Source organism: Mirounga angustirostris, unplaced genomic scaffold (genome assembly GCF_029215605.1).
Source record: "Mirounga angustirostris isolate CCGP_5_RB_7025 unplaced genomic scaffold, mMirAng1.0.hap1 SCAF_9, whole genome shotgun sequence".
Taxonomy (NCBI): Eukaryota; Metazoa; Chordata; class Mammalia; order Carnivora; family Phocidae; genus Mirounga; species Mirounga angustirostris.
In genome coordinates, this window is record NW_026991717.1 from 3,785,325 (window position 1) to 3,809,936 (window position 24,612).

General features: G+C 40.9%; 1 protein-coding gene across 5 annotated transcripts in view; it reads right to left on the reverse strand.

Moving 5' to 3' along the window:
• The window catches only part of SH3GL3 (SH3 domain containing GRB2 like 3, endophilin A3), a 135,350-nt gene that overhangs the window by 36,120 nt on the left and 74,618 nt on the right, over positions 1–24,612 (reverse strand). For 4 of the 5 annotated variants that reach the window (XR_010404805.1, XM_064569806.1, XM_045899304.3 and 1 more), the window contains exons 2-5: positions 14,007–14,075; positions 8,072–8,144; positions 5,454–5,597; positions 2,850–2,983 (exon numbers count right to left, since the gene is read on the reverse strand). Coding sequence is in view for 4 of the 5 variants with exons in the window: in XM_064569806.1 (XP_064425876.1) it covers positions 2,850–2,983; positions 5,454–5,597; positions 8,072–8,144; positions 14,007–14,075 (420 nt within the window). In the remaining variant the exon portion in view is untranslated. Of the gene's footprint in view, positions 1–2,849; positions 2,984–5,453; positions 5,598–8,071; positions 8,145–14,006; positions 14,076–24,612 lie in introns of those variants that run through there. The other variant, XM_045899305.3, reaches the window with a different exon arrangement.

A 24,612-nucleotide genomic window follows, 5' to 3' on the forward strand; every position in this document is an offset into this window, starting at 1 on the left:
TAATGTCCAGATAATTTCCAACTAAATTAACTAAATTAACTAAAAAATAAGCACATTTCCTTTGGCACTGTCAAGTCCTAAGAGCTAGATTATAAAAGCAGAAATTTCTAGTAGCCCCTAGAATACTTACGCATATCCCATAAAGTTCCCAATTATAGAACACGTTCAATAAATGCCATCGATGAATATGTATACACAGAGGACAAACATTTACAACCTCTGAAAGGTGAGATTTCTTTAAAAAAAAATAGGATCTCTTTAACAAAATGTAACAATTGTAAATATTCGATCTGTCCATTCATGGAATGGGCTGCCTCGTGTGGTAGTAAACTCCCCATCACAGTCTGTGTTCGAGCAGAGGGATCCCATGTCAGAAATGCTAGAGACAGCTCAGCTGTATGGGGCAAGGGAGAAGCCTGGAAGAGTTTACACTGCAATCTTTGGAAAACAGGTACCTGCTGTCGAATGTATCCACAAAACCAGACCATCCCACTGAAGTATGCAGGTAACGTTACTATGCATTTTAGTGAACAGCCCTGGTTCTACTTCCATAATGAACTGGCAAAAACAGCATACGGGCTAAAAAGCCAGAAGCATCTTTCCTGTATGTTCTGTGACTCTGGGCAAATCTGGCATTCCCTCTGGGCCTCCGTGTGTGGCTATAAAACGGGAGTGGAGAGGGCCAGCCTGGCTGCTTATGGGCCGAGAAATGTCTGGAATCCATTAACCCTTTACAGGTATAAGTCAGCTGGTCTTAAATGAGCAGGTTCTCCACTCCCGGCGTCTGAAACACAGAAACACAGTGGAGACTGTGAACGGCTTCTGAACACACTCTGAACTCTCGATCATCGCATGACTGACGTGGAGACTGAAGTGTAGCTTTACAGTGTTTCTGTATCGAACAGCAGCCGAGGAACGAGATGCCCCGTAGGATGTTATTTTGTTGCACAGGGAAGGCCGACACTGAAGTACAGTGTTCTGCACGTTTGTCTGGTCCACACTTGTCCACAGCCCGCTCTCAAGCCGTTCCGGGGGAAGAGCTGCGCTGCCCAGAGGACCCGGGGTTTTCCTCAAGGACAACAGCATAAGAAGAAACGGCGTATCATATATTTCAGCCAAGGGGGTCTCTGATTTGAAGGTTCTGCATTCGGGAAGGCTGTTTTGGTATCCCCAGGTCCCCCAGAATGTCCCTTCTTCCCCAGAGTCATCTGTTCTTTGATAATTTGCAAGCACAAACCCTGTCCTGGGCCTCGTGGTCCCAGAAGTGAACAAAGCAGGACTCCTCACCCCGAGGCACTTACTGCCCAACAACAGAGGAGTAGAAGCAGGGAGGCTCAAGGCACAGGGGAGCACAGGAGCACCTGATCAAACCGGGAGAGAACCAAGGCTTCCCCCAAAAAAGAGCATCTGAGATCTGAGAGGTGAGTGACTAAGCCAGGAGGGGAGGGGAGGGGGAGAAAGACAAGGAACACAGCAACTGCCCACAGCAAAACATCCCCCCGGGGGCTGCAAGTATTGCAGGGAGGCTGGGCAGCGCTGGGAAGGGGCCATGGGCCAGGCCCCAGAGGGAAGGAGAGGCCAGAGAATCAGGGCTAAGGTGGTGGATCTGTAAGCAGCCACCAGTGGGCGGCTCCAGAGGGTCTCCATCTAAGGCTGCGCTGGGCGTGGTGCGGAGAGTGCGCTGGAAGGGGCAAGGCGTGAAGCCGCGAGTCCAGGGCTGCTGTGCTCTAGCATCTAGATGTTAATGCAAGAAGCCAAGAGCTAGAAAGGGAAGAACGGAGATTCAGGAGAGAGGACAATGGCCATGGCCATGGCCTCCAGGGCCCAGTGGAGGCCTGGCTTCAGAGGGCAGGAGGGACACTGTTTCCCCGACATGGACGGGAAAGAGGACCCGGCGAGTGAGGGGTGAAAGGCATGCTAGGGGGCAGGGTTGCTGAATGTTCTGGGAGTCCCTGAATGGTTGCTTCTGGTTTTCATTCAACCTCCCTGAAGTCCCCTCCACACCCTCTGGTTTCCGTGCAGATTCTAATGCCCATACAGGCATCTAGGACTTTCTGTTCGGGAAATCTGGAAGACGGCTCAAGCATTTGCCTTTGTCACATGTGATGCTGATGCTGCTGGTCCAGGGGTCCCCCCACAAGAACTCTTGGGCCTGAAGAAAGGAAAGGGGACATCTCCCAGGTTCAAATGACTTCCAAGCTGGCCCGGGCTTGCATTCAGATCACTCTTGAAGGCGCCTGGAGGCAGGTCCTCAGAGCAGCTCCCTAAGAGCATCAGAAGTCAGCACAGGCTGCCCCTCCAGAGTAGAAGTCCTGGCGGGGTAGAACTCTCAAGTCTGTTTTTGCACATATACAAAAACACCATCTAGCAAGTGGCATGTGATCACCGACAGGTCCCTGAGAGCTCCCATGTGTGCTCTCCAAGGCCATTGCTAACAGTTTTCCAAATGTAAAATGTCAATTCCCAGATACTGATTTCCTTGAGGAGCAGTGAAAAATCATGACTACAGGTCTGGTGCAAAATATCAAGAGACAGGACCACTACGGTATGATTTTGATTATAAAAATTCTACGATGGAGTTATGGAGTCATTTTGTTAGGTGAGAAATGGCTGTGGAAATATGCATCTTTCATCTTGGCTTTCAGGTAGCTGGTTTCAATAAGATACAGAAGAAAGGGCTAAGAGGTTCTGGGTCTTTTTCCCAGTGAGCCAGGTAAATATGGATTATTCTTCGAGCACCCATAATAAGATGATGCTTTCACTGAATCCTTACAGAAGCATTCTAGTGATTTTAAATATAGACATCATTTTAAGGAGCAACGGGTAGATTTATAGCCTGGAAGACTTACCCCAATCTCTTTTAGATCTTTGTCTTGGAGTAACTGAAGTGGGTCAATAAAAGTTTGCTTTACGTTAATATCAAGAGAGTCTTTCACCTCAGCCATTAGCTTCATGGATTCCCCAACTTCTATCAATGCATTGCCTTGAATAGAAAATGCAAATAAAAAAAGTTTCTTTAGCAGAGTCCTCGAGGATAATGGTGGTATTTATTTATTTCCTTCCCAAAAGTTTGTGGATGGCGGTGCAAAAAGGTCCTCCCCCTGGGACTGGTGAATCCTGACTCAGAAAAAAAAAAAGAAGAAGAAAGAGAGAAAGAAAGTGTCCTTATGGTCCGTATTTTCCTCTACCCTCTGTACTCTCTCCACTATATAAAATAAAGGTTGGAGGCTGAGAGAGACCGAAGCATTTCCCACTTTGGCCACTAGATGGAGATAAAGCTCCTCTTTAAAAACTAGTACAGGTATCCCGGGCTTTTCGAAAGTTCACGCTGAACCCCAATCACCTTTACAAAAGACCTATATTAGTCCTTGGTCTTGCTAACTGAAAAAAATCCAAAGAGGATTGTTGCTTTCACTAAAAAAAAAAAAAAAAAAGGCAAGAAGAGAATAACATTCAGCCTTTGTTTTGCAGCAAGTTATTAGAGAGGCGATATGTACCCCAAGTCGTGAGAACAGCACACAGCACCCCAGCATCCAGCTGCCATGGCTTTGAGCTGTGTCTGTGAACATCTGTGCTCTGCCTCGATTTATTCTGTGCATGCACAAGCAGGACTAAGGTATGAGAAAAGCCTAGGAGAGGTTATTCTGGGGGTCTGGTAACACCCCCCAATTTTTCCACATAAATTAATAGTAATTTCTTCTTTGCTTTACACCATTTGGGTTTACAAAAGGCCTCGTAAGAATGCTCCACTTTCGGAGAGCAGGAAAATCTCCAGTTTTGTGAACTGGCACCTAGGGTTCCTTAGAAGTTCGAGAACAAAATCCTTCTTTGTAAACTATAAAAGGATTCATTCATCAGGGCTAAGTATCAACCAAGAAAGGTTACAATAGAAATAAATGAAAAAAACCTCCTGTCGGCTCCTAGCTACTAGATCTTGAGGTCACTCCCCATCTCCTTCAGATGGCTCTAAGGCTCCTGACCCTTTCTGATGTCAAAGAAAGCCTGGCAGGGTCACATGGGACAGCCTTTCAGCAGGATGGGCAAGGTTTGCTCCTGAAATGAGGCGCGGGCCAGCCACGCTCGGGCTTGGGCAGTGCTCGGCAGCTTTTGCTGGATTAAGCCCTGGTATCTCAGTGCCAGCTAATCCACAGGAATTTGCAAGCGGGAGTCCTGGTGGCTGAGCAGAATGAGGGTTGCAGTTTCTCTCGAAGAATCTCTGGGACGTGATGCACCAGACCAAACTATGTTTCCTGTATCGGAGTTTTCCAAATTGACCTCATAAACACGTAGAGCATGGCGTCTCTCAACTCTTAGGCTAGAAAAAGACCTTAAGAGGCAGCCCAAGAATCTGCATTTCTAGTAAATTCTGACCTTCAAGTTGTTGCACCTACTAGTCCAGCCATGCACAGTTTATTCACCTGCAAAAGAGCGACAGCAATGAAGACTCACCTCACTTTTTAAAAAATAAACTAGATAGTGCATGGTATAGGACCTTGCAAAATAGAAGTGGAAACTCTTACTCTAAACTATGGCTGGCCAGGACTCCATTTTGACCCACTGGTAGCTTCATTCCTCCTAAATGTCCTTAACTCACTCTCAAGAGTCTAAATCATTCCAAGATAAAGATGAGACATCCCTTCCCAGCCTGGGGACTCTTTCCTGCCCAACCGATCAGAAACGGAAGCTACTGTTTCTGACCCCTCTGCCACCAGGACCCACGCCCCGAAATGTCAAATTTGACTTTGACAGACACATTTCCAAATATTTCCCTGGAGACTCCAAAAATTAATGCTGAATATTGGCCATCACCTCCATGGACCTCACATTCCTCCCCCTTGCTCAGGCTTGGTGCTACGGATTCCACAAGGGCGTGGGGCTCAGCCTCCACCCACTGAGGCTTCTGCACTTCAAGAAGGTTCTACCATGTGGCCCCGAAAGGAAAGCATCCGACAGTACAGTCTCTTCCTCAGAACAGCAAGCAACCTATCCACTCCCGACGCCCCCAGACACTAGCTCTCCTCCTTAACACAAGTTCCCTTAGTACCTAGGGACCTGGGAAGCCATCAAACTGTCTGCCCATCCAGGCCCCTGCCCAGTCACCATGTGCACTGCAGGACTGGCCTTGGCTGTGAGGGCCTGCCTGGCACCCTCACTGGTCCCCTCAACGGGCCTGCCTTCAGGATAAGGAACAGGCCATCTTGTCCACATTCACCCATGGAATAAAATAAAATTCACCTTCTATTGCTCTGAAAGATACTGTTACCCCCTGTGACTAATGAATGTTTTAGCAGGGAGTCTGCTTGAGGATTCTCTCTCCTTCTCCCTCTGCACCCCGCCCCCATTCCACACTAAGTAAATAAATAAATGTTTAAAAAAAAACAAAAGGCAGCATTGTGCACCACCTCAGCTGGGCAGGAGGTGCTCACTGCTAATCCAGGCGCTGCGACACTCACCGAACGCGGAGCCCTCGCCCAGCTCCTTCCCGAACTTCAGCATGCAGTCGCCCAGCAAGCCTTCCGTCTGCGGGTAGCCGGTGGTTTTCACCTGTCCTCGAATCTTCGACACAGTGTTCAGCATTCCTAGCTTAGCTCTGTATGCTTAAAAACATTGTCATTTGTAATTCCTTAAAATGACAAGGCAGAGCCACAGGTCCGTCGCATTGAACAAGTGACGGCAAAAGAGAGGCCACCTGGCACACAACTTGAGGGAGGCCTGGAGCGAGGGACAGGGCCGGGTGTGACCGATCCATCCCGTCTCTCACAGGATTTCCTAGACTCTTTTACCCAGGGCGGGGGTGGGGGGGATGCTAAGCCCATCTCTGCACAGCGAGGATGGAACGCAGAGACGGTGCACGCTCCGTGGACTGCAAACACAGGACCTGGGCTACCCCAGCCCACGTGCAGGGTGCGATACTGAGAGGCCTGCCATTGCCCACACCCCGAGTCAGGTGCGGACACCTGGGCAGGCGCTCCTTCCCGGGGCCCAACGGATCACTAAGAACAGAACTGCTGAGGCAGATGTTTCAAACCACCATCCAGCCGTGAACACCCTCCCCATGCCCCAAGAATGCATTCCGTCTGATTGTATCCAGTGTCGTGATGAAGGGCTGCTCATTCCTCTTAGGAAGCAGAGCCAATGGGAGGAAACGGATGCCCCCGCCCCCACCCCCGAGGGAACATGAGTCTGTGTGTGGAAGGTCCCTTAGGGAAATGATGGGCGGCCACGCTCTTCTCTCCGACTCAGGCAAGGAGTGTTTACTGATCCCGGCCCTGTGGGACGGCCCATGCCAAGTACTGGGGCTCCAGAGAGACCCAGGCCGCATCGGCCCTAACGGAGCTCAGGGTCTAGGTACTACTAAGGCAGAATATACCAGATGTACTTTGCAGATAAAGTTGGGGATGATGTCGGAAAAATGAAACCATAGCGGTATTGCTAGATAAGGTTGGAAAGACGCCCCTAAAAAGGCAGAAATCGTATCAATAAAGTATGGAAGAGGGAATGCTTATGGTCTATAACCAACAGATAAAGAGCAGGCAGGCTTGACCTAAACAAAAATTAAAACAGGACAAATCAGGACATATCTATGGGAAAATGTGACTATGAACTGAATCCCAAGCTAAGGATTTGGGATTTTATTCTACAGGCCAGACAGTGAATCACATACTAGCTGGTGGTGTTTGAGATAACTTTAGGAAGTAATGGGATAGACTTTTATTTTCTTTGACTTTAATAATTCCATGTTTGTTTTCATGTATTCTAGACCAGTGCCTCTCAAACTGTAATGCGCATACAAATCACCCAAGGATCCTGTTAAGATGCAAAGGCTGATTCAGGCAGTTTGGGATGAGCCCAAGATTCTGCATTTCCCACAGTCTCTCAGGTAATGCTGGTCCTGCTTTAGACATTCCCCTGTGCCGGCCTTTCTGAATCTTGCCCACCTCAGCTTCAAAGCAGTTTTCCTCCTGGTCCCTGCACAGAAGCTTCACTCTCCTACAACCCACCATCCCCCCCCCCACACACACACACATACACACACTCGGTTCCTCCTTCCCACTGTCAGGGTAGAAACTGGGAGGCAGCAGGCATGTGACCGACAGCCATTAAACTGGAAATGACCAGAGGCCTCCGTCCAAGGGGACACTTCCATTGTTGGCCCACCCCATTCCTAACCCCTTCCAATGTCAGTTCTTTGAGGATGGGATCTTGGTCCAACTTCGCAGCATCCCAGGATCCAGGAAAACCCCTCGCCAAGAGTAAGCTCTTGCTGAGTATGTGCTGACTGATTTATCAGGAAAAGGAACTTACGTGGCTCATCTCAACCATTAAGGAGGCCAGGGAAGAGATGTTATTTATTATAGTTCTTAAAATTCTAATCATCTATACAATTCTAAAGACTTCTACACCCACCAACCTCCCTGGACATAATTTTTATAAAATTTATGTTTTTTAATTTTTACTGCCTAGATTCTTGGATGGTTGGGTCTGTGCTGATTCTACAGCCAAGGGAATCACAGTCACTATGTACAAATACTAAATTCCTAAAAAGGAAAGGCAGTTTTAGAGCTGCACAGAATTCAAGGCTTGGATGCTCTGCCCCTTGTCGGTTTCTGTCCTTCACAACCCAGGAAAAAGTCATCAAGGGGTATTGCTTCCCGACCTCGGAATTAAAATCCTACTGTGGAAGCAATTTCAAGTAAATATATCCTTTTGAGCAGGATGACAGAATTTTTTTTCTAAAAGAGGAGATTCCTCAGTAAGAAAACATATACAAAACGCTTAGTGGCTCTCTCTGAAGCATCTCCTAAAAAATGTCTGCTTAGCAGTGCCTTGCGGCTGAGAGCCCAAGCCTCCATCCAAATGACATCACTGTAGTTCACAGAACTGTCTTCTAGAATTCACCGAAACTACCTCCGGTCCCTGGAGGCTTGACTTTTAAAAAACGGAATTTTATTATGTGGATGCAAAAGACGTTGTTTCTAAATTATGTGAGCCATGTGTCAAGTAAACATAGATTAGTGATCTGTGACAGTGAAAGAACAAGAGACTATTTCAAGACATTTTTTAACTTTACCTGGATTTGGCTGAAGATATTCTGTGGCTTTCGAAATAATTTCTGCAACAGCTTTATTGGTAATGTCTATTTTCTTTAAAAGAAAAACACATAAAAATGTTGGTAAATGACACTGAATTCACAGAAAAAGAAAAGTAATATGCATTAATTTAATACACATTATTATGGTGATTTTAACCTAAATGAATTTCAGCATTTTGGGGGAGAAGCAATTAATTTCTCACTCTGATTTTGGGACAGCTCTTTCTCCCCATGATGATGGAGAACATTCATTTCTTTTCCTTTTTAACATTAAAGTGAGTATTCATATAATATTTAGAAAACTTGGACAAGTCGTTACGCTCCTCTAGATTACTAGATATACTTGAAGGTCTCTCAAGCCAACGCTAGGCATGTCTGAGCCAAACTTTCCTTATCTGCTGGGTCAACTTGATGTCTATACCACATAAGGATGCCCTAATAATGATTCACATTAGAAACTACCACAGTAAATCAACAATGAATCATTCTCACTAGCATATCACTAACATAAACACCCATGTGTTCTGTCTGCCACATTAAGACTGAATCTTTCCTTCCACAAAACCATTCCTAGACACTGGCTGCTGGTTAGCCAGATACCGAATGTGAGAGTAGACAATAAAGTTAAATATGCACATTGCAATAGCTTTATTTCATACCATCAATAACCTGAAAGAAAATATAAAGGAAAAGGAGATCTCATTCATAAGAGCAATTTAAAAATACGCAACAATAAGGAATAAATGTAATGAGAAACTTACAATATCCATTTCAAAAACCATTTCCTAAATGGGTAAGTTTAATTGTACAAAGATGTAAATCCTCCTCCCAAATTAACATGTAAAATTAATTCAAATCTCATCTCAATTTTAATTTTTTTTTTTGTTACAACTTGGCAAATAATAAAGTTAGGTTCATGCCTCACACGACATACTGGATTACAAATATAGACCTAAAAACAAATTGTAAAGGTACTAAATTATTCAGGAGCATATTTTGAAATATGGGTATGGGAAGACTCTTCTAAGCATGACCCAAAATCCAAATGTCATAAGTGAAAAGACCAAAATTCTGACCCTATAAAATTATAGACTGAACAGTGAAAAGACATGGTACATGAAGCTCGACAAAAGTGGCAAAATGAAAGAGAAAGAAAACTGTACAAGGGACACGTGCTTAGTATCCATAATACACGGAACTCCCATTTAAAAAACAAAAAAGGGCGCCTGGGTGGCTCAGTCGTTAAGCGTCTGCCTTCGGCTCAGGTCATGATCCCAGGGTCCTGGGATCGAGTCCCACATCGGGCTCCCTGCTCCATGGGAAGCCTGCTTCTCCCTCTCCTACTCCCCCTGCTTGTGTTCCAGCTCTCACTATGTCTCTCTCTGTCAAATAAATAAATAAAATCTTTAAAAAAAATAAAATAAAATAAAATAAAAATAAAAAACAAAAAAAATTTTAAAAAGTCAACCCGACTAGAAGGGACAAGAACATAAACTGGCAATCCACAAACGGGGAAAAAATACAAGTTCAAACACTTGACAAAATAGTCAGAAAAAATGTAAATTAAAAAGGAGATACTTTCCGCTCACCAGATTGACCCCCCAATTTTTTTTAATTGATTTGACCCAATATTAGGTATTATACAGATGTGGAGGAACGGGCCCTTTCACACACACAGTGCAAAACAGATACAACTTCTGGAGATCAAGGTAAAGGACCTACGAATGGGCCTATTAGTGCCACTCTCAAGACTTCCAGGAATTTATCATCTGGAAACACGCCAGCAATGTGCAAAGATGTAAAAGGATGTCAGACCATTTTATGTCGTATTAAAAATTGAAACCAACGTGAATGATAAGCGATAAGAGACTGACTGGACAAATCGTGAAACATCCAAATAAAGGAATACTCTTAAATCATCAGAGAGAAAATACAAGGAAGCTCCGTATGTACTGGGAAGATGCCCATAGCGCATTGTCAGGGAAAGAAAGAAAGTCGTAGAGTGATTTGTAATACAAGAAATTCATTTTCGTAATTGAAAAAACAACGATCTGGTCAGGGTCAGAAGCTTTCAACCAAGCTAGCTCAACCAGCCTGAAACTGTATGTGTTCCCCTTAGCTGAATGCCTAAACTCAGGGCCCCAGGGAGGTTTAAACGACAGTACGTATATGATGAAGCAATGAATCACACCCGTATTACTGATGCCCACGTGCAGCTGTGTGCGAGGCGTGTGTGGGTAAGTGCACCTGGCCTTGTAACAGGTTTTGCAAGGTTTGAACTCTCTTCATTGTGTTTGACTGTTTATGAAGATCGTTGAAATGTTTAAGAGAATAGGATCACCTACATGTTTATGTTTTACTAGAGTTTCAAGAAATTTAAGTACTTAGGAAAACTCTGCTTTAAATTTGATGTGACGCTGGAGCGAATTCCATACGTCGCATTTGTGATTCTAGACATTTGAAATGTTAAGGGAATCTGCTTAATTATGTAACTGGAGATAAATGTTTAAGGATTTGATCTGTTAAGCCTATGACTTAAGGGAACCTAAAATGAAGATTAACTGAAAATGATCATCGTTTTTATACCAAAATTACTAAATTTATAAATAAGATTCAGCAGTTCAGTTTAAGCTAAAGAAAAACTAGGTTTTAGACTTTAAACTTTCCTGAGTTTCATATTAATTGAGACACAGCTTAGAGTGTTCCTTTCCACGTATCCAACCTTTCTTAGACATGAAAAGCCACCAGGAAGCTAGGCATCATCTCTGAAGGGTGACAGTGAGATCTGTGGCAGGGGTACTTTCTACTTGAGATCCTTCTCTATCTTTTGGGGGGAAAAGCCAAGAGACAAATGGCCAAAACTCACAGCCTAGTGTGCACAGACTAGAGCAGCTTCCAGAACATCCCCAGCAATTGAAACTGGGAATCAACCCTTTACAAAATGAAGGAGATGCCCACCATGTTGTCAGATATGGGCAATCAAGATCAACGCTGAAAAAATAACCAATGTAGTTTAAAAACAAAACAAAAATATAAAACAAAGCCTCCCTTCTAGAAAACTGGGGATATTGTGGGCAGGGTTACAAAATGGTATGCAATGTCTGCTGCGAACCATCGGGACAAACAGGAGAAAGTACAGAGGTAAAAATTATTTTTTGTAAAGTCTATTTGGTATGAAGGCATCTTTGTCCATTGATTAAATCTGGAATTTCCTTCAAATGTCGGCACCCTACCCCTGCGATGCCCCAAAGCACATGCCACTGACTCTTCCAGGCCTCAGCCTGAGCTGGAGAACTGCTAGCAGCCTGGTTTCTGGTGGCTGTTCATAGTATTCTATTTTTTTATTATTATTTTTAAAAAGAATCCATACCTGTCACTATATCATCTTACTCCTTATGTAATTTATTTGCGCTTAACCTTCTCTCTTTCTTGGTCACACTTGGTAGAGGTGGCTTTTTGGGGGGAAAAAAAAAGTTCTTGTTTTTATTCATTGATTCTACCTTTTTGTTGTTATTGTTTCCTATTTTATTAATCCCTCATTTATCTATATTGATTCCTTCCTTCCATCCAAAGTGATTTAATTTGTTATTTTCCTAGCTTCTTGGCTTAAATGATTCATTCATTTTCTTCAAACATTTATTTTCTATTAAGTATACTTAAGATGTACCCATATACCACAGGTTCTGATATATAGAATTCTGTCTCTCATGACTAAATGATTTTATATTTTACTTTTCATTTCTTAAGTTAAGAATAATTTTTACACACTTTAAAATTTCCAAACATCCAGAATTGGGAAGGTATACCTTCCTTGTAATCCTTGTATTCTATGATTTTACACTGGGAATTTTTTTTTAAGTTTTTTCTGGAGCCTAGCATATGATTCTATTAATTGTTCTAAAGGGACTTAAAAAGAATACAGATTCTCAATTTGAGGAATGCAGATATCTGTATCTGCTTATAATCAAAGCTATTAATCATATTTTATACTAATTGTCTATGAGCCAATCTATTATTGTCAACTTAATCTGTTATTTTATGAGAGGTATGTGAAATCTCCTACTCTGGACTTTGTCGATTTTCCATGTATTTCTGACAACTTTTACCTTATGTATTTAGATGCCATGTTATATGGTGCATAATGGTTCATAACTATCACAATTTTCTGATAGACTGTATGACTGCATCTTTTTAAATAATTTTTTAAAAGATTTATTTTAGACAGAGAGTGCAAGTGGGGGCGGGGGGGGGCAGAGAGAGAAGGACAGAGAGGATCCTCAAGCAGACTCCCGACTAAGTGCAGAGCCAGATGAGTGCCCAATCCCAAGACCCTGAGGTCATGACCAGAGCCAAAATCAAGAGTCAGATGCTTTAACCGACTGAGCCACCCAGGTGCCCCCCTTTTTATAACTTTTTCCATTTACTGGGTTTTGGTGTGGGTTTTTTTTTTTTTCCATCAAATTTTACTTTGACATTACTACCAGTCCTCCACTTCCATATGGCTAGGAGTTGTCATGGAATATCTCCATTCCTTTGTCATTTCTGTGTCACGTTTTAGGTAGATCTGATACTATCTAATTAATCTCTTCCAGAAAGTCCTTAAAATTTCTGGTCACATATTAGATATTTCCATGCTTTTCACTGCTGTAAGATAACAAATAGATTTTATTTTTCTATTTCTTCTGTCATTCACTGGGGTTTTAGGAAGAAAAGGAAGTAAACAAGAGGGATCTCAGTCCATCAACTGAAACTAAAATTGCTGAAATGTGTTTTTCAATTTAACATTTAAGCTGAATCATTTTGTTAGTGAGAAAGTTACACATGATATCTTTATATACCAAGGGATTTTTAAAAGTAATTTCAGGTATGCCAATGATGTTAAAAATATTTCCATGCTTCTCAATTTTCAGAAATTAAGTTTTTTCAAAAGCAAAACAAAATGAGCTTTTCCTCTCAAAGCATTAACATTTCTAGAAACTTAATAGTGCTCGTCCAGAAAATAGGGAGCTCCCTGGAGGATAGTCTGGCCAGGGCCAGGGTATCCCGACGATAGGAACCCTCCAAGCCATAGCCAGGGATTGGACTTCCTTCCGCGCATCTGATGATAGCTCTGCAAGCTGCTCTATACTGTATCCTTGATGCTATATCTGAGGATAGATGCTTTGCTTGCTCTCTGCCCTCTCTCATCGGGGGAGTCTAGTTATTAAAACAAGGCTATGTTTAAAGGGCCCAAGACCAAGGGGAAGGCAACTGAGAAAGCTGGTAATTACTTGTGATCCCAGTTCTACCTCCGCCTAGACTACTCCACACAGCTGACCAGGAAACAGGTTAAGGGACAGAGATTGTACAATCTTCCTTAGGAGCATGTTACAATTATTTCTGTAACAAGCTCATCCTATTTTTCTAAATGCTTTCAGACACATTAATTTTTTTGCATAATTATCCCAGCATCCATGTGAGGCAAGCAGGGTGCACATTATCAAACTTGTGTCACCGATCAGAAAAGATGAAAGAGCTTATCCAAGTTCACAGGGCTGGTTCTAGTGACAGAACCCAGATAAACGTTATTTGTCACGCACTTCTGCAACACATGGGATCAGAGACAGAGTCTTCCACACAGTCAATCAATCTTTATGTATTTTAAGGGTCTCATCCCAGGAATACAATTTGAGTTTCCAGATACATCATCACAATTACTTTGGTCTTTTCCTTGCAAGAACTGTTTGCCAAGATCGACCATCTTTTGAGCATTCTGACTTTTGTCCACTAGAGGGAACCAACTAGCCATATTCCATCTCCACGTTAGAGGGTCTTTACATCCCAGATTCCCACTAATATCCTTTACGTTATCAGTACATCTCATATCACAACGAAAATCAAATTTGTGAAACAATTAACATTAACATGCTCTTACCCTCTCCATGTCAAGAAATTCGTCATCTAGTTTTGTTCCTTCGACGCCGCTTATTTTTTCACTGAATAGCTGCAGAAATAAACAGAGGTTAACTGCATTGTACAATCTGTTACCATAGTTTCTGACTCAAATTATTACAAACAAAAACAAAAACTCACGTTTAGCTTGTTGCTTTTTTTTTTTTTTACTAAGTCCTCTAAAGAAAATTGTTGGAACAAGTAACTGAATCAAGGACATGGGAATATGTATATTTCTCACTCACTCAACATATTAATTATGCACCTACTGTAGAAAGTACATGGTAGGTGCTCTAGTAGAAACACAGATAAATAAGATCCTTATCATCCAGGAACCTAGAGTTCAGCAGAAGAGTTAATACACGCACACTCAACTGAAATACAGGGGAGGAAAAATCCAAACAAAGTAGTGCTGGGTACAAATTATTGTAAACATACCAAGTAATAGGCATTTCAGTGATTCACAGGATTCTGGGAGCCCACAGTGCAGGAGAGGAAGGGGGGACATCAGGACCTGTTACCTACAAAGCTTGGCACTTGAGCTGCCCATTTAAGGATAAGGGACATTTCAACAGGCAGCACTGAATGAGCCTCGCAGCATGAAGCAGTGCGGAAAAATACAGAGACAGCAATGTGTAGGATGGGGTTTTTCCACCTTGCCACTCTGGTATTTAGACCAGATAATTCTCTGTTGTGGGAGGCTGTCCTGTGCATTGTAGGATGCTTAACATCATCTCTGCCTCTATCCACTCAATGCCAGCACATACCCACGCGGGGACAACCAGAAACGTCTCTGGATGGTAAAGAATCACTGGTAAAGGGCATCTGTGTTCAAGCCACAGCAGGAAATTTGGTTTGACTACAAGGAATAGTGATCAAGGGAGAATGGAGGAAAATAAATGCTGAACGTTAGAGAGGGCAGATCACACAAGTTCTCAAACGCCAAGCGAAAAGGTATGACTGAGAAGTCCCTAGATTGTTTGTCCAACACCGTGTAGTCAGAGAAACCTTTTAGCAAAGCAACTCTGACTCCAGTGTGGGCTGCATTAGAGAACAAGGAGGAAGGAAAGTTAAATTGCTTTCTTTAGAAAAGCACATCAAGGTTCTTTTATGTAAGTGTGACTTTCTGCTACTATTTACACTGTGAGTGCAAATACAGCATTACTCTTTAATAGGAGGAATGCAGGTGTAGACAATAGGTAACTTACATTCGAGGTGTGCAGAGGAATTACTTGGACAGAGTAGATAGGGGAAGAATACACAATGGCCTTGATTTTTTATCTCCCCTGTGGCTATGTCTTTGCAGCTCCTGGCCAGAGTTGGAGTCTACCTACCGCCCCCGCCCAACCCCGCCAGTGAATCCGGGCTGGACTTGACACTTGTTTTGAACTGCAGACAGAGAAGCACAGGCCTTAGCAGATCTCGCATGCTTTCAGTCATTCTTTCGAAACCCTGCTGCCACCAAGTGAACAGGCCTGGGCTAATTTGCTGGGTGGTGAGAGACAAGTGGCCCAAACACCTCCCTCAGGACAATGAGGCAATGCCCAGGAACAGAGCCCCTGGCTGACCTGCAGCCGACTGCAGGCACAGGAGAAAGCCATGGGAACAGGAGTTGAATAGATGGTGGGTGTTTAACACGAAACACTGGAGTGCTTTGTTACTCAACCAAAGCTAGCTGATACACTACACAATAGTTCTTGGTTTTCAGGCTCAGTATAGATGTCAGAGGGGATTCTCCTAATGCCCTGATACAAGGTATAACCTTCCAACAGAAACAATGAAGAATCTCAGGGCCACTCACCAAGCAGTGTTTACACAAAGTATCCATCAATTAGGTCCCCTCCCAAACACCTTTTTGTTCAGTTGTGAAACCATTTAAAATATTAGTTCTTAACTTTGGAGGTAATACTCTGAGACTCCAATGAAAGTTACACAACCACACCCCAGGAAAAAACACTCATTTGGTTGCATGGTAGATTGCAAAAATGGCCACAATGCCTTGTAGCTCCTCCCACTAAGAAGTGCAGTCTATTTCTCTCCCCAGTGACTAGCTTTTGTCAATAGAATAGAGAGTAAGCAACACTGCATGAGTATTGAGTTCAGGCCTTATAGGTATGTTATAGCGATAAAGTGGCTATGTAGATATTCCTGCTCCCCCTTTGAGCTCCACTGTAACCATCTCCACATGAGTAAACCTGAGCTAGCATGCTGCAGAATGAAAGCCCACTCAGAGCAGAGATAAGCCTTCCAAGTTGAGTCCTCTCAGAGCACCAAACCACTAGCTGACTTGGCAGTTGACCTCCGACAGATGAGTAAGCTCAGCCCCCGTTGAGATCAGCCAGACCAAAAGACTTCCCCAGTGAGCCTGGCCCAGATTACAAACCCATAAAATTGTGAATAGTTTTTGCTTTTGAGTCACTAAGTTTTGAGGTGGCCTATAATTTCAGAGGGTTACTGTAACCCCTCTGCAGAAGCCCATGCCTAGATCCCTGTTTTAAAATACCCATTTGAAAAGCTCCTTAGCACTGACAGGCAGACCAAAAACGTCCTTAATCAGAATCCATTCTTACTGGTTCAGGTTTTACCTGTTCTATTTTCAAAAAGCAGAATGTCTAATAGCAGGAGGAATGTTTCCACTTTTAAAAACAAAAAATAGATTAATATTCCTTTCTTGTTTGAAAAGAGACAATAATATAGGACGGTTTTCAACATGAATCACAGGTAAGAGTCATGATCATTCTTCTGCTTTTTCTGAATTCCCCCAGTGAGATTCAGTTGTTTTGAGAAAGTAAGTAATAAATATACATTTGGTATCAGCTCCTTAGACCATCTGATGATATTTGACACTTCATCACTCAAAGAATAAGGTTGAGCATCTACTATGTACAAAGCACCACAATTAGTATATGGACATAAAGACGAAAAAGACAAGCATGATCCCTAAGGGCTCTTGACCTCATTAAAGAGTTACAGAAACTGCAGTTCTATTCCTTGTAAGTGTTGGAAGCTAAATATAAATACTCAAGCTCCTACTTCTAGTGAAAATAACTAGATAAATTCAACTCTGATACACCCCCTCTGCTCTGAATGCATAGCAATGATAGATTAAACCTCCCAAAAAAAGGAACCATAAAGATAAGCAATGCTTTAAAAACAGAATCAACTTTTTTTGTGGACCAGAAAAGGAACAGAGAAACAACACGATGCACAGGGTTGAAGTCTCGGTTGTCCTGGTGTCTTGTCAGCCACAGGCTCTGGCGGCCAACAGTCTGGCTCCTGTTGGGTAAAAGGTATCTACAAGTTCCCCATGAGACAAGAGCCTGGAATCAGGCTCTGCTTAAATCCAGGGGATGGGAAGGAAAAGGAAGTCGGAAAAAACATCCATTTGCAAACCACTGCCTGAGGTTAGCACCCTCGCCAATCCACAGGCCCAGGGAGACTGGAGAGCAGAGAAGCAATCGGGTTACCCCCAGCTCTCTGGCTAGTTCAAGATATCACCAATACCACCAGACAGCAGAAACCACCCTTTGGCACTGGGGCCTTGGGAAGCCAGGTGGAAGAATTCACAACCACCAGAGAGAAGTGAGCAAAGATGGGGTAAGAGTAACAAAAAGACACCCCCCCCCCAATAAAAATTAAGCATAGAAATCTAAATTTTAGGGCACAAGACTAAATCTAACACCAAGTAAGAAAGCCAACAAAATCATAAATCACAACGTGAATTCACTTCTGGTGAATATCATTTTACGAAACAATATGACAGAAACCTTATATGTATGGTTATGATATTACCAACATGATAAATGAAGGAATAACGTCTACTAATAAAGAGCAAACAACTACACAAAAGGGAAATTTTTTTAATTGCTATTAAAAATTAGACATCTTGGAAATAAAATACACATAGTCATGAAAACAAAAAATTAATAAATGGGATAAACTCCAGACTGGGCACAATCAGAGAAAGAACCAGTAAACTAGAAAATATTACTAGGAAATGTATGGAAAGAGCAAAAAATTTTAAAGGAAAAAGACTTTTAAAAAAAATATATACAAAATACCAGTTAATCAGTTTGGAGGATAAGATCTATCTGATAGGCACTCCAGAAAAAAAAGGACACAATATAGGAGACTCAGTATTTTAAGAATTAATAGCTGTTTTTTTGTTTTTGTGGGGTTTTTTGGCTTTTGGTTGTTTTTTGCTGTTTGTTTTGTTTTGTTTTTTTGTACAACTGAAAGAGGGTATGAGTCCACAGTCTAGAAGTATACTCAAATGCTAAGCAAGGTAAATATTAATTCACATGTCAAGATTTCAAGAATAAACAATTCTAAAACTCCCACAGGGGAATAAAACAACAATTAGATTCACAGCAGATTTCTCTTCAGCAACAGCAGATTCCAGGAGGCAATGGAAGACCAGTTTGAAAGTGATAAAAAATGTGAAAATCTAGAATTTTTTGTCTCCCTGAACTGTTAAGAAGAAAACAAAATAAAGACATATTCATTCAGACCATCATAGTTTCTAATAAGAGGAATGTTAAAGTACTTCATCAAGGAAATAAAAATTGATCCAAGATGGAAGGTATGAACTGCAAGAAACAATAGTGAGAACAGAAATTGATACACTAGGGGGGTAAATGTAACTACTGATTAAAAACAAACAAGCAAAAACAAATATGTGAGTTCACAAAAGGCAACATTATAACCTTAAGCAATAATAAGATGGGAGGGGGAGGGTGTTCAGTGGATATTCTGAGCACTGTAAGGTTCCTCTATGTTCAGGAGGAGGTGGGAAATGGACATCACTAAACATTGTTAAAACAATAGGTAAGAATCTGTGTTATATAATTAATGGTAACTACTAAAAGCATAAAACAATAATATACATATAGTACTATGCATGTTATAACATATATGCATACCAGCACTTTGGTGTAAAATCACTGTTTTCCAATCCAAAAAAAAACAAAACAGAACAAGAATAAAAGATTGGCAAGTGGGGGGTGGGGCAGAGAACAAAGGGGATTACAAATGGAAACCACAACATAAGACAGTAATAAATCCATCAGTAATTATCCATGTAAAAGATTAAATTCAAACATGTTAAAGGATAAATAAAGTGGATTTTTAAAAGTTTTTATTTTTTTTTTAGTAATCTCTACACCCAGTGGGGGGCTTGAACTCATGACCCCTAGATCAAGAGTCATGTGCTTATGGACTGAACCAGCCAGGTGCCCCCAGAGTGGATTTTTTAAATCCAGCTATATGCAGCTTCTAAGAGACATACCTAAAATATAATTGAAAATAAGTAGAAAAGTTATACCTACTAGGAAAATGCTGATTAAAAAAAAAAAAGCTGGTAACAATAGTATCAGACAAAAAAGACAAAGACAAAGCACTAATAAGGATAGAGAACCGATCTAATAATAGAAGGAGAAATCCACAGAAATACTGTTACAATAATGATACACCTAACAGCACAGCTTCAAAAAACTAATAATAAAACAAAAACTGAAAGAAATAATTGAAGTCCACAATCATAGCAGGAGATTTCAACACAACTCTATTAGAAAACTGACAGACCAAATGTGAATTTAAAAAAAAAAAAATTTTTTGGAAGGAATATAGATGATTTGAAGGACCAACCTTGATCAAATATGCATATATATACCTATCCCTCCAGCCAATAAATAGAAAAATGTATATTCTCTGCAAGTGAAAATAGACCACTAGAAAAACTGACCACTTACTATGGTCACAAAATCAATACCACATAGAACATTTTCTTAAATTTTACCATCATGCCATTAAATTAGAAATCAATAATAAAATATGAAGTATAAGAATTTTGAATTTGGTCCTAAATAATAATGAATTTAAAAAGAAGCCCTAATAGGAATTATAACAAATTTTTTAAATTTAACAATGAAAATAGTATCCATGAAAACCTGTGTGGGATGCGGCAAAAGTGGTATTTAGAAATCAATGAATTACCTTAAATTCACCAACACGAAAAGCCACTTCAACTTAATGTTTCAAACATTAATGACACAAGGTCATTTGATCTAATTCACCAAGTATCTGAAAGCCCACCGACTACATCTATATCCTAGAGATACTGAGATCACGCCACATGCCACAGCTCACGGGCCCACTGAGAAGCAGAAGACGATGGCCAGAACACAATAAGTATTCTTCCATAACACAGATGCAAAATTTGCTATTAGAACTCAGATGGAAGGAAGCAAATTATATGGATGAGGAGGTGGCAAGAATGCTCCAGAACAGAGCCTAGAAGGATATGTGGAGAGCACCAAAGAGACCAGAGAAGTGGCATTTCTGGCTGAGAGACCAGCATAAGCTAAGACATAACTTACCTTAAAAAGATATGAGGGCATTTAGGAAATAGCACAGTGATCAATAAGGGAAACTGATATGAAAGACTGACCCCAAATGAAAATGAATATACAAGCATATGGGCAGGGGCCAGGGCCTGAGGCTGAACTTAATCCTGCAAGCAGTGGAGACGTTCAAGTAGGGGAGTGGTATGACCAGATCTGCCTTTCAGCCAGGAAGATCACCCCAGTGGCCCACAGAAGAACACACCAGACAGGCACCCGAGGGTGGACACGGAGCACCCACTAGGGTATCATAAGGAACACACACATGAAGAGGTAGACTGGGGAAGAGTATCAAAATTTCACTCTAAAACTCTGCTAACTACCTTCTTCAACATCAACGCAAGCTGCCCTCACCTATTCATCTTCCCTTATCACAAACAGCGTGCCTGACCTGGGCTCACCAGACAGGAGCTGCAAATCTAAAATACAAACATGTGGCCAATCAGCGTGGCTCATGTAATCTTCCCCCTGGTGAAAAAGATTATGCTGTAAACCAGGCGTCTCTCAGGGTGCCTTGGTCCTATAGTCAGAGACAGAAGCCTATTTGCCATCCTCCTATTTCATCAGTAACAGGAAAACAAAAAGCATTTTCAAAGACTACAACGGAGCACTGATGTAAAAGAAGTTTATTTGGGAAACAAAGGTTTTGCATTTGGCTTTTCAGCTAGACGTGTGGGGGTTTTAGTGGTAAATGTTAACACAGCCTTGGCCTTCTTCTTGTGCAAATAATCTGTTTTCAAAGAAACCTTGTCTTCTCCACCTTCTTCCCTTTAATGAAGCAAGAAATTAAACAGCATGAGAGCCAGAACCTAGGACAAAATGTGAAAAAAGCAAAATTTATACCTCAGGATAAATTAGAAAGTGCTCCAGAACAGTATTTTCTAACAGGTGTGTCACAAAACGCGGGCTGCCCAGGCAAATGAACAGCTCCCTGGCCATGTAAGTCTGCAAACACTGGGATTAACAAAATTGGCAGATTTCTTTACCAAAATATTTTTTCAGAGACTTTAAAATGGAAATGGCATTGTGGATTTCCAAGGGGGTGCATATAAGATGTAGCATTTCCCACCCTTATTTTTCCATGTCTCATACAAGGAAAAAATCTCAGAGGAGATTTCTCAGAAATATACTTTGAGAAGCCCTGCACCAAAAATGTCACCCTCTCTACTGACTCCCTGCATTGTTGTTGTTGTTGTTGTTGTTGTTTTTATTTTCAGCCAATTAGCAGTCGTACTCTGCTTTTATCAGCCTGGAAAATATGGCAATACTCAATTATAAATACAAATAACTAAGGTTCTTTGTAAGTTGTTAACATCAGGGGAAGACAAGTAAAGGTTAGAAGTGAGCTCTCTGTACTAGTTTTGCAACTTTTCGGAGTCTAAAATTATTTCAAAATTAAAATTTTAAAAAAATCTCTGAAGGCTTAAGCAAAGCAGTCAGGATCTGAGAAGCCAAAATCATGAAGAAGAAAAATGCACTGTGAAGAGCCATCCATTTACAGCTGCTTTTTGCCTTTGGGAAAATGTCTGCCTTACAACACAGGACGTAAAGGCTGAGCAGAAAGCGTAGCCCAGAACTTGCAGAAATCTCCCTGGACCGGGGAGAGGAAAACTGGACTGCACTGTAACCAAGGAAACCAACATATAAGAGGCCAAAATTCCAGGAACATAAAGAAGTGAATATAACAGGTTATGTGCAATTTCCTCTCGAGCCTTCTGACAATTCCTAAGCTGCATATACACAAGGCAAGATGCTAAGATACCAGTACGAAGAGGTTGCTAGAAGGCTAAACATCTAAACAGAGACTTCTGTAGTATCACAGTGATCAAGAGACAAAATTGGAGTACAGGACTGCCTTTCTCGTCATTATTTGTCAAAATAAAACTAAATCCTTCCTGGAGGAAGATAACATCACCCAGAACTACTACAAGTATTCACACACAGTATCTGCCATTAAAATAATAATAATAATAATAATAATAATAATAATAATAATAATAATAATAAAACATCTGGTATACCAGGAGACTGAACAACCACAACAAAAAACTGAAACTAAATTTTATTTATTTACTTTTTTAAATTAAGCTCTATGCCCAACATGGGGCTTGAACTCACAACTCCAAGATTAAGAGTCACATGCTTAACTGACTGAGCCAGCCAGGCACCCCTGAAACTAAATCTTTAAAAAACATAATTAATACATAATCCCAAACTGACGTTAGAAATTATCTTCAAGATTGGGGCACCTGGGTGGCTTAGTCAATTAAGCATGTGCCTTCGGCTCAGGTCATGATCTCAGGGTCCTGGGATGGAACCCCACATTGGGCTCCCTGCTCAGCAGGAAGCCTGCTTCTCCCTCTCCCTCTGCCCCTCCCCTCCACTTGTGCTTGCTCTCTCTCAAATAAATAAATAAAATATTTTTTAAAAAAGAAATTATCTTCAAGATAATTATGATTACCTATGTTCAAAAAATTAGATGACAAAGTTAAATTCCACCGGAAAACATTAAAAGAGAATAAATGGAAATGGGTAGATGAAAAATGCAATAACTGAAATTCAGAATTCAACAGCTGGCTTTAATAACAATTAGATGCTGAAAAAGAGAGAATATGTGCAGTGGAAGATAAATCACTAGAGAGTAAATTGAAACATAAAGAGAAAGAAGATTAAAAATACACACAGAGGGGCGCCTGGTGGCTCAGTCAGTTAAGCGGCTGCCTTCAGCTCAGGTCATGATCCCAGAGTCCTGGGATCGAGCCCCATATCGGGCTCCCTGCTCGGTGGGGAGCCTGCTTCTCCCTCTGCCTCTGCCTGCCTCTCTGCCTATTTGTTCAATCTCTCTGTCAAATAAATAAATAAAAGCTTTAAAAAAAACATACACACAGAAAAGACATGATAAACATATAAGACACAGTGGAAACACCTAACATGTGTATTTTGGAGTTCCCGAACTAGGGGACAGAGAAATTGAGAAGGGGGACAGAGAAATTGAGAAGAAGCAATATTTGAAGAGAAGATGGACAAGAATTGTTCAATATAGTCAAAAGACATCAAACTACAAATTAAAGCTCTTCTGTGACTCTCAGGCAGGATAAATATGAAGAAACACATCCCTAGAACAAGTCTTTTGTTGAAGACCAAAGACAGAAAAACTTATAAATCAAAGAAAAAATACACCAAAAAAGCAACAAAAAGATTGTGAGCTGACAATGCTGTAGAAATCATGGCACAGCTATAAGACAGTGAAATCGCATTTTTTAAGTGCTGACAGAAATTATCTGCCAACCTGAAATTCTGTACTCAGTGAATATACCCTTCATAAGGAAGGCAAAATTTTAAAAATATTCAGACAAAAGAATTGAGAGAATTTTTCATTGACGGACACACACCACAGGAAGCACTAAAGGGAGTTCTTCAAATAAAAGAAAAACATCCCTGATGGCAATAAGGAAATATGGCAAGAAATGAAGAGAACTCTAGAAAGATAAATCTAAATGAATACTGACAGCTTAAAACAATTTCTTGTGAGGTTTTAAATATATGTGAAATTTTGAAACATGAACACAATGGCACAAAAGCCACCACTAAAGAGGTAGAGATAAATTGTTAATGGGTTTTTTATTGCTTGGAAGTTTTAAGGTACTAATTTAAGAAAGACTCCACCACATAAAAATGCATGTTGTAATCTCTAGGGTTGCTTTTTAAATAATCATAAATACATAACAAGCAAGATGCTAGAGAAGAAAATGGAATAATAAAAATGATTAATTCAAAAGAAAGTAAAAGAAGGAGAATAAAGAAATAAGAATGGGACAAATAAAAAATAATATAGCAGATTTAAATGCAAAAATATCAGTAATTACTTTAAATGTACATGGACTAAATATTTTAACCAAAAAATAAAAAGCATCAGCCAAGATTATAAAATATTAAACTATATTATTTTCTGCCTATAAGAGATGCACATTAAATATGATTGGAAAAGAAAATAAACAGAAAAGACATATTGGTCAAACACCTAACTTCTACAACAACAAAAACTTTTGAGAAGCTAATACTAATATATAAAATATACTTTTAGAACAAAAACATTATTATTAGAATGAAGAAGGATATTAAAGATGATAAAAGGTCAATTCAAAATTAAGAAATAAGAATCCTAAATCTGTATGCATTTAATAGCAT